Below are 11,155 nucleotides of genomic sequence, written 5' to 3' on the forward strand. Positions count from 1 at the left end.
ATATGGGAAAGTATATAAAGTCACATGGGCAGAAGAGGACAGGATGAAATCAAAGGAAAGAGAATAGTCCTGTCTGGTTGGAATAGAATATATGGAAGGGATAAAGGGATTGGATCTGTGAATATATTATATGGGAAGCATAGGGAACTCCCTGAGGAGGAAACTCTCTCTACCGATGCAGGTTGACACCTTCTCCACAACTTATAGTTTTAGAGAAAGTTGCCAAGAATACTAAGAGATTGTGACCTGCACAAGGTCACACAGCCAGTGTACATCTAAGACTAGAGACTTGAACTCAGGTCTCCCTGGCTCCAAGATCATCTCTCTACCCACCTTGCCATTTTGGCTCTCCAGAAACTAGAAAGCTAAGTGGGAAAAAGGTCCTGAATGGCCTTGAATACCAAGCTGATGTGTCTTGACTTTACCTAGCATGCAATCAAGATCCACTACTGAGTATCAGTAAGAACCAGATGGCCCAAAATCTCAGAAGCTGACTAGGAAAACATCCAGCCAATCCTGTGTAAAATCCATGGGATCCACACAGTGGGAGCATCCTTAGTCAGAGTCTGGCAGCAGCCTCCTTGGTCTGGCCTGTCCACTCGAAGATTTTCCTTCCTAACAGAACAAAAAGCAGCCAATGCCAGCATTTCTCTGCCAACTTCCTCCACCTCCCTCCAGGCTCTTTCCTGAAATGTTAAAGGAAACTGCCCCCAGCCAAGCCAATGAACTCAGGCAGCCAGGACAGGGGTCTAGAGGAAATGATTCAAAGGTTGGTGTGGAAAGCAAATATTTTCATAAACAACAAGACATTGAAACTCCCTCAGGGTTAGTACAACTTTCTTCTAGGCTGTATATAGTAATACCCTCGCACTGGCTGGACAGTGAGAAGAGCCTGCTGCGGAGACCCAAGGGTGCTGCCACTGACTGACCCCATGACCAGAGGAGTCCCATGAAAAAAATATCTGGCACCCTAGAAATCATTTAATACAACCCTCTCCTTTTAGAGATGAAGAAACTGACATCCAGAAAAGAAAATGGACTTAACCGGTCACAGTGCCTATCTCTGAAATTTCTCGGTCTTTATAGAGGACTGGGCTGGATGTCTTCTAAGGTCCTTTCTTCACTTTATGAGGCAGGGTGGTGCAATGGAAAGAATGCTGCACCTGCAGACGGGAGACCTGAGTTTAAATCCTAACTTTGATTCTTCTCAGCTGTGTACCTGGGCAACTCATTCAACCTCTCCACAGCCTCTGTTTCCTCATCTGTAAAATGGTGATAATAATATTTGTGCTACCCTGCATAAAAGAATTGTGAGCACTTTGGAAAACCTTAAGCACTATAAAAATGAGAGTTGGAATGATGATCTAAGATCCAGGGCACATTAGCCAGTGTGTGAAGAGCATTTAACATCACCCCCTGGAGAGGTTAAGATGTTGCTGGCCCCAGAAATTGTGAATTATTGGCTAATCCACAGAGGAAGGGACAACTGGAATTTAGCTGCTTTTCCCTACCCCCCATCAGCATGGACACAATGAAACAACTGGGCATTCTAAGAGAAAAAAGGACTATCAGTCAGCAGTGAGCAGGTGAAGGGTTTTTCCTCTCTAACAGGGCGAGGTCAGCACCAGTCCAGGATATCAGAATGCCACAGGGATAACCCCCACTTGCTAGCAAAGATCACTCCTCAGCTGAAACATCCCTAGCAGCTGAAAGCCCCTCTCTCTCAGTGGCTCAAATGTCTACTTAGCTTCTGCATTGGTGGGATACTTGGGAGCTGGGATGTAAGATACTCGGAGGGCGAGAAAGAATGAATGAAAGAAATCAATCCAGTCACAGGTGCTTCCTGAGCACCAGCTACATGCCCAGTCCTGTAACTGGGGGGAAAGGGAGGAGAAGGGAGAGAGAGGGGCAAGCAGGTCTTTAACAATCTGATGGATGACAAGTCTGAAATACATTCATTCAACAAACATTTCCTGATGCTTCAGCACAGGTCCCTGCACTTGTAGCTGATAGAGGAAAGTAAGGATGGAAAGGGGCATTTATGAAGTTATTCTGGAACGAGAAGACCTGCTCAGTCCAGTTCTGCTTCTTATGGCCTGTGTGACCTTTGGGAAAATTTCTTGTCCACAATCATCTCATCTATAGAAGAAGAATGTTAGACCTAATGATCAATAAGGAAGCTCCTAGTCTTGGGGGTCAGGGTAGGGGGAGAGAAGCCATAGCCTTAGATAACCAGATGAGAGTGCCTATGCTGCCTGCCAAATGAAAGGTTTGAACAGTCAATGACTTAGGAGCTGAGAGATCACAGAAAAGAGGTGTGCCTGTGGGAAAGAGAAGACTTTCTGGAGGAGGTGGCGTCTGAGTGGTCTGCAAGACTTCAATAGGTGTAGGTGGGAGAAGCACGTCCCAGGCAGGGGAAACAGAATGAGCAGAGGTGAGATGTAGGGGCAAGACTGCTGGATCTTAGAGTCTGAGGAACTGCATTTAAACCTAATCCTGTTGTTATCTAATCCTACTGTGTGACTAGGAGCAAAACAATTCTAAGGCTCAGTTTCCTCATCTGAAAAATGGGGGTGTCAGACTAGTTAACCTCCAAGGTCCCCTCCAGTTTGAAATCCTATGATGCAGAGTTCAATGGATTGCACTTGGCCACTGCAAAAGGTTCTTAGAGGAAAGCGTTGACTTTACTCACACCTTCACCCAGAACCGATTCTGCCCCACCCTCATTTCCTTTTAATGAATCCCTCTCTTCATTCAAGACCCAATTCAGCCAATATGTCCTACTTCCTTCCTGATCTGTGCTTCCTCTGCCCACTCAACCGAAAGTAATTTTTCCCATTTCTAATTTGTCACGTGACTTTTCCTGGATTTGTTCTTCACTTTTTCTCACCTTCCCCTTTAGTATTAAAGTATTTGGTTTTCCCCTCCTCCATCAGATTTTAAACTCCTTCAGAACAGGGTTGCCTCTATGTTAACATGCCCAGGGCCAGCATGGGACCTTAAGTGTAAGTGCTTAATGTTTATTTAAATTGAATTTAAAAGTTCCAAGTTCTAAGGGTATACTTTTCCCCAGCTCTAAGCATAAACTTTCCTAGAGAAGATTCATGTTTCACTCAGTTATCATCACAATCACTGCATCCTGCCTGTCCAATCAGTCATTCAACAAGCCTGTATGAAGTGCTTACTATAAGCCACACACATCGCTAAGCACCTGAGGATAAATACAAAAGGGGGGGGGGCAAAAACAGTACCTGCCCTCGAGGAGCTCACATTTCTAAGGGAGGGAAGCAAACATGAAATTAACTAGATACAAACAAGATATATACAGAGTAGATAAATGGTAATCTGAGAGCAGAAGCAACTGGAGGGCCCAGGAAAAGCCTCTTAAAGATAGTAGAAGCTGAGATAATTTTTGAAGGAAGCAAAGGAAGCCATTAGCACCTCTCACTGCTCTACTCCTTCTCCAAGACAAAAGACCAAGAGAGTGAAACTCTCCAAGCCTCTTGGAGGAGGACCTAAGGAGAGGAGGACCAAGAATCAATACTTCTCACTTCAGAGAGGCAGTATGAGAGGAGGGATGGATTTTAAATCCCCCTACAAGGTTACTTCGAGCACAGATGTTCCTGTACCATCTTCCCTTTTACCACTGGGGTGGGCTTGAAATATTGCCATCCAAAGGAGACAGTGGGGAACTTGGCACTTATGACAGGATGGTCAGTTGATGGGGGTGAGGAAGCTGGAAAAGTGTGCTGATGTAAGGAAAAGATTGTCTTTGTGACCCTTTGGGGTATCCATTAGAGGCTGTTATTCTCATTTAAAGGTGAGAGAAACGCCATCTGTACCCATTATGTATCCTTGTTTTCACTTAAGGGGAGCGATAAAGTGTTCCTCCTGGGTGGAATGCCATATTCCTCTTCCAATCAGGAGACTTCCTGATTCTTCAGAGTGAAATCTGGATTATAGAATGAACCACCGAATCAATCTACAGTTCCCAAATGGGTAAATGGGAAATGGATGAGGACTCATCATTAAGATGAGGATAACATTCCTTGGACCACACGGTCATTAGGAAGATTAAATGAGATAAGAGTGCAGAATTTTAGAGTTGGAAGAGAACATGGATACTATACAAACAGACACCCTCCTTTTATAGGTGTGGAAACTGAGTTCATACAAGTTAAATGACTTACTTGCTTGAAGTAACACTGTTAGAAAGCAGCGCCTGCTGTCTAATCATCTTCTGGATTTCAAACCTAGGGTTCTTTTCCAACACAACTTGTTCTACTTTCCATGTGCCAAATAAATGTGAATTGTTAATATTGACATTTATTTCTTTGAGTTAAGATCTCCATTTTTTTAAAAAATCACCTTTTATCCAGAAGAGTAACTGTTAGGAATCAGAACAGGCTGGTGAATTGGGAAAAGCACTGGCTCTGTGGTCAAAAGACCTGGGTTCGAATCCCGGTTCTTCTATTTACTGCCCATGCGACCTTGAGCAAGTTTCTACCCACTCTGGGCCTCAGTTGTAATGAGTAAGTTAAGATGGCTCCTCTAAGTCCATGTTCTGTGTACAAAGGCTCCTTCCTGATATTCTATTATTTATCACTGCCCATTCTTGTCTTTCCTTCATGCTTCATCTAAGGCACTGAAAGTTATCCCATTCATTCATTTGCTTTGGTTTGATTTCTTAGGCGGAATAGAAAGCGTGAATAGAGACTTTTTTTGTTTTGTTTTGTTTTGCTCTTGTTCTAGGCAGAAGCCCACAGATTAAAAAAAAATAATAAAGAACCACCCAATGAGATGGTTTGCATCTTATTTCCCCACAAGACCAAGGGGAATTCCTTCTCAATATGCTGAGATAAGATAGAAAATACAGGCTCTCCCTACAGAGGGATTGACCATCACATTCCTCTGGTAAAATACAAGGCCTACGAAGTGACTCTGGCAGCTAGGGGGCGAAATAGAGTACTAGCCTGCAGTCACTTAAGGCAGGAATCAAAGCCAGCCTCAGACACTTGCTAGCTGTGTGACCCTGCAGTTGAGTTTCCTTAACTGTAAAATGGGGATAATAACACCTTCCTCCCAATGTTGTAAATCAAATGAGATTTGACTGGGAATATTCCCCTCCACAGCAGATCATTTGTTGTCTCCCCTCAATTTCCTCGCCTTCCACCAAAGACTATCGGATTTAAAGCAGGCAAAGACCTTTGAAATCACCCATTCCAACCTCTTCATTTCATAGAGAAAGAAACTGAGGCATAGAGCTATTTGTAAAAGTGCTTAGCATGGCACTTGGCAAAAAGTAAGTACTTAATAAATGCTTGTTTCTTTCCTTTCTTCCTTCCTCTGGCTTTCTTCCAAACACATCTGACCATACACTGAACCCAAATAGAACTTGCAGGAACTTTAGACAATGAGAGATGGGATAAGATCATAGGGATGGAAACACCTTTAAGGAATGTTCATTGCAACAGCTCATTGGAATTACCATTATTGTTTCTCATTAGCTTCCCTCAAAAAAGCAGAGAACTTTCAGAAAACAACTTCACACCCAGTTAGCCAACATAAAACCATGCCCATGCACGTCCAGAGATAGAAGCCAGGGTTCAAGTTCTGGCTGTAACATCAACTCCCTCTCGGGAAGATCTCAGGCAAGTCTCTCATCTGTAAAGTGGGAGGGGGTGACTGAGCTAGAGTCCTCTCTAAGGTTCTGACATAGAAATTCGATGAGTCTGTAGTTCCAGACACAAAACTTTCCACAGGAGCAACATTTCACCATGATCACACCCAACAAACAAGATGAGAAAACCCAGCTTCAGAAAGTGGCCAGGGTCTGGGTCCCTGTACCTATCTCTGAGGGGTTACTCTCATCCCTGGGTCAGCTACAAAACAGTCTCCTTTGTGGCTCTGAGAAAAAGAAATCTTCTGATATCTCTACTCAGTCCCTCTCAGGAGTAACCAGAGACTCCAGAGGAGTGCTCTCTCTTTCATCAGCTGCAGAGTTTGCCCCCTCCCTTCACTCCCCCCATGGGACCTGGGCAGGCCCAGTAGGTAGAGGAGCTGCTGAAAGGCCTCTTGGTTATCACAGCCAATGACACCCATCGTCAGAATATGGTAAGTTCAAAAGAGTTGTCTCTGCCTCCTGGGAGTTAGAACAAGTGAAGGAGGTTATCTTGATGTTCAGATTAAGGTCTTCTCACTGCTGTGGAAAGAAACTGCCTTTATTTCATTAAAGAAAGAAAAAAGGGGATGACATGTAACAGACTAAGAGGACGAGAGGAAGATGACAACGATGGCAGAGGATGCTTCACTCAGCGGCAGATCATCTGTAATCTCCCTTTAATTTCTTCCCCATCCACCAAAGCTGAAAGGGACCTTTGAAGTCACCTATTCCAACCTCCTCATTTCATAGAGAAAGAAACTTGAGGTACAGAGCTATTAAGTGACTTGCCCAAGGTAACAAAGCTGGGATTTCAACCCAGGTCCCCTAACTCTAGTACACCTGGGAAAAAATTAAAGGGATCAGAGCACATGCCCATACAGGCTTTGGTACTTATTATAACCTTGTCCTGTGGCATCAGCATTTGTCAATCAGGTTTCAGGGATGAATACCTACTTTATTACCTCTAGGTTTTTGACCCCGCCCTTCCCTCCCCACCACTACCATCCCATGCTAGGAAGTGGCCCAGTCTCAGTTTGCATCTCTAACCCATAAGAAGGAGTTGGGGGGGGGGGTAGAGACCTGGGGCTGGATTGCACCTGGTGACAGATTTTCAATTAACTCTTTTCTTTGCCTACTTTGAAAGGCTGAGGGGGAACCAGGATAGATTTACCCATCCTGGAGGTCTTCTCAAAGAAGGATGCCTGAGAGAGAAAGGCAGGATGGGGACCACACAGGAGGCCTTTACTGAAGGTCTCCTCACCTGACCACTACAGCACCAAGGAACATTCCTCTCCAGAGGCTCCAGTTACTGCCCCTCTGGAGAAAATCCTCATGACATTCCCACTGACCTTGCAAAGAGACTGAAAAACTGAAGCTTTATACGCTCTGGGCAAAGTCAACCTCTCTCTGACCCAACAATAGAAATATTAGACTTTGCTGGACCACAATGTACAACAGTCACCATATCAAGAGCTTGTCCAGCCCAATTTTACAGTTGAGGAAACTGAGGCTCATAGAGGGAAAGTCCAAAGTTACCCAGGTCGTAAGTAGGCAAAGCAAGGCTTCAGACCCAAAGCTTGTATTCTTTTTACTATACAAATTGTTGTATCAGAAAAAATTCATTATCCTTCATGCAATAAACCATTCTTCTGAAGACGAGATAGAATTTGGCTAGCTGATCCTCTAATAACAGATACAACCCACTGCTAGGCCCAAACTCGAAGCTTTCCCAGCTTGGCAAAGCCTGCCAGCACTTACGTAGCTAAAGTAGTCTTCAGTTATCTATGGTCACATCTGGGCCACCATAAGGCATCAGAGAAGGGCTGCACAGAAGGCTATACAATAACTCACATGTATATGAGACTATTGGATTTAGAGCCATAAGGAATCTCTCAGGTAAATCGTTACAACCTCCACATTTTTTACAGGGGAAGAAACTGAGGCCCAGAAAGCTTAAGTGACTTGCCTGAAGACAAGCAAGTAGTTAAGGTCAGAGCTAAAATTCCAACCCAAGTCTGCAGATTCCAAGTACATCATTCTTTTCAAGCTTTTCTCTTCCCACTGCCCCCCCCTTCACACACACGCGCGAGCACACACACACACACACACACACACACACACACACACACACACACACACATTCACCAGCTATATTTAGATTCAATAGGAATTATGCTGACTTCCCAGGAACTTTTTCAATAAGTCTGAAGGTCAAGAGGGATTGGTTTCCTCTGGAGACCCCCAATCTCACAAGGCTTTGCAAACTTCCAGGGCAGTATTGTTTAGGAAAACAATGTCCCACACGAAGTCCAAACCCAAGGGTCCCAAGGCCTCTAGTTTAGGTTTTATCAGGCTTCTGGCCAGTCTTTTCCACTGATTTTAGGGAGGGCAGGGCTAAAACACAGCTGTGGGCTACCTGCCTCCTGTCTGAAGGTTTCCTCTTCCCCCCACCCCCCTCAGGTCCTGCCAAAAGCAGCAACAATTACAAACACAGAGGGAAAACTGAAAGTGAATACTTAGTTATACCCACATAGCCATGCTTATGCTGGGGCAGAGGAGATGGAACAAAAACTCATCAGAGATGCAGTCTGGAAGAATCAGAAGGGCCTAAGTCCAAATTCCAGCTCCCCCTACAGGACACATGGAGTATGCATGCTGTGTGACTTTGGGTAAATCACTTAACTTCTCTGGTCTTCAGTTTCGACAAATGTCGAATAAAGTGATTACACTAGTCTCTTCTAGTTACAAATCTTATTAAAAAAAAACTAAAAACCTCCCTAAACTGTGTAAATCAGCATAGTAAAAGACAGAGTCAATCACCGACCAGATACTTTGGCCCATATTCCAAACTCCTGAACACCAGACTTCTTCCATCCCTTACCACCGGCAGTCCAGGTTTAACCCTCATTCCTCAAAAGTTGTCTGGGTGGAAGGTGCAGGGCAGCCCAAGAAGCAGAGCCTACCGGTTTCAGTGAAATGAGAAGGTATTCGACCAGGCAACCACCTTCCCAGGCCTTAGGAAGGGGCTCAGGGTTAGTTCAGAGTCGTTAAGTACACAGGAAAACTCAAATCTCCTTAAGGCGACGGTGAATGACTTACCCCGAGGGGCGTACCCTGCCCACCGACCAATTTCCAGGCCTGTCTCTTGAGTTCTGCGAGTTTGGTCTGACAGTGGCGGCACCAGCCCCCTCTCCCGGATCGCTCAAAGTGGCCTGGTTCCGACCCGGCTCCAGCCCCAGCGCCGGCCCCCTCGGGCGGGGGGCGGTTGCCACATCGATCCTCGTCTGGGGGCGCAGCCGGCAGCCTCTTCCGCGGGGACAGCTCCAGAGGCAGCGGCTCCCGACACGGGCTTCCCTCCGCCACCTGCGGGGAGGAGGGGCAAAGTGAGCTGCGAGACAGCGGGAGGGCAAACGGTGTCCTGACTATCCGGGTACCCACACTCCAAATACCAACATCCCCCAAAACTGGCACCCCCACACACCCCAACATCCTCCAAACTCTCTAAGTAACCACACAGCTTTTCAGGCTGACGTACACACCTAGGAAACTGTGCCTTGACACACTCGACGTCGCCCCAAATAACACACACATTTAAATTCGCCCCGTTACTCGCTCTCTCAGATACTCCAGAGCTGACTTGACAAGCTCAGTACAATCTCAAGCTATCAGAGCAAGAAACGCCCCTCAATCCTCACAGTACACCCCAAAGTCGAAACCGAGGAGATAGTGCCAGACAAAGGAAGACTGAGTGTATCTCTCATCCTGAGATCGCCCCCCCAAAAGTCGTGCATCTCCTCCTTGTGACCCCTCTCCCAAGAAAACAGCGATCGTTTTTCCCTTCCCCATACAAAGTCCAAGGAGCAGGTAACTGACGGGTTCCTGGTCCTGGGGGCTGCACTCTGTCCCCGAAGAAGTCGCGCAAAAATTAAGGGGAATGGAGCAGGCGCCGGGTACCGAGAACTACTGTTGCCAGGGCAGTGACCTCTCCTAGCCTCCCGGACCAGCTACACTCACCTCACCCCATTCCCTAGGATATTTCCCCCTCATCTTCCAAACTTCCAAGACTCAACAGTCTGAGTAGCACATACATTCAAAAAGAAAGCGCTATGGCTGGGGAAACGCGCACAGCGCAGAGCTCCTTGTTTCCCCAGAAGTAGAAGCGCTATACTGGATGAAGGAGGGAGCGCTACGTAGACGGCCAGGGCCCCTATTTTCCCCCAGGAGAAGTGCGAAGCCCAGGAGTAGGGAGCCCTACGCCGAGGGTGAACGACACAGGCAGAGCCCCGAGCTCCCTCTGCCCTTAAAGGCTCGCTACCACGAGAAGTAATGCGCGCATTACTACAAGCACCCAGAAGCCCCCTTTCCTCGAAGTCAGGAGCGCTACACCCAGGGGAGGCTAGCCCTCCACGAGAGGTAACCAACACAAGCAAACACGCGGACACGGTCAAAGCCCCCCTGATCCCCCGGAGAAGCGATATACCAGGGGCCCCGCTATGCCGGGGGGAGTGCCGCGGCTGCCCATGGCCCGGCTGCGGCCGCTGCAACTGGGGAGCGACTGGAAGCAGGAGCTGGCGGCCTGGCCCGGTCTATGCTGGCTCTGCGGGCTCGGCGGTGACTACGTGATTCGGCTCCTTCCCGCCCCCATGGCCCGAGTCCGGAGTAGTCCAAAGTTTTGGGGGTGGCAAGTTTGGTGAGAGCTAACCCGGAGGGCGGGAACCTGGCTGGGCTGGGGCGGGGTGGGGCGGGGCTTCCAGGGGGAGAGAGGCGGGGCCCGTGGAAGGTGGCTGGGGAGACTGGGCGGGGGACAGCCGCCAGGCTGAGAGAGTGGGCAGGGCCTGGCAGAGAAGGTGAGGGGAAGGGAAAGCAAGTCTGTCACTCACTCTCTCGCTCCCCTAGCGCGGACGCTAAACCAGAAGAAAGGGGAGGGGAGGGGAGGAGAGGGAATGAGGAGAGAGCTGAGCTGGGGGAGGGGTAGATTTCTTTTTTTCCTTTGGCATAGCATCTGGAGGTGTGGGGGGAGGAGAGGAAACAGTGGAGTGGAGGAGGGGGCACCTAGGCCAGGGCCTCATCCTCTACACTCTATGCGTGTGTAATTGGGGAGAATTGTCAAACTGGAAGCCAGTTGGTTGAGGGCTGGGGAGCCCAACATTCTAGGGGGAGAGATTTCAGGATGAAAGACTCCTCCAGCCCCCTTCCCAGTACATTCATACCCAACACCTGCAGTTTCCCCCGTTCCTATACTGAAGAATCGCTCCTTTACCCAACACGGCCCAGACTTATGTCTACTTGGAGTCACAGAACAGAGAACGTCGAGGCTGACAGGGACTTTAGACAGATGGGGAGACTGAGAGTCTTAAAATGGGATGGTACTTGCCCCTATGTCAAGGAGTTAGTGGCCCAGTAAAGGATAAATACAGCTCATGTCTTGATTTTCAGTGGGTCTCCGTCCCTCTCCACTGCCCCTCAGCTGTATCTTTGTATGTGTCTTTCTAT

General features: G+C 47.5%; 1 protein-coding gene across 1 annotated transcript in view; it reads right to left on the minus strand.

The window, feature by feature from the left end:
- Positions 1–10,347, minus strand: part of KIF26A (kinesin family member 26A) — a 165,588-nt gene extending 155,241 nt beyond the window's left edge. The window contains 2 exon segments of the mRNA XM_078150387.1: positions 8,762–9,025; positions 10,143–10,347. Of these exon segments, the coding sequence (XP_078006513.1) occupies positions 8,762–9,025; positions 10,143–10,184 (306 nt within the window). The 5' untranslated portion in view covers positions 10,185–10,347.
- Between the last annotated feature and the right edge of the window lie 808 nt (positions 10,348–11,155).

The sequence above is a fragment of the Phascolarctos cinereus genome, unplaced genomic scaffold (assembly GCF_003287225.1).
Source record: "Phascolarctos cinereus isolate Bilbo 61053 unplaced genomic scaffold, phaCin_HiC Scaffold_2;HRSCAF=192, whole genome shotgun sequence".
NCBI lineage: Eukaryota > Metazoa > Chordata > Mammalia > Diprotodontia > Phascolarctidae > Phascolarctos > Phascolarctos cinereus.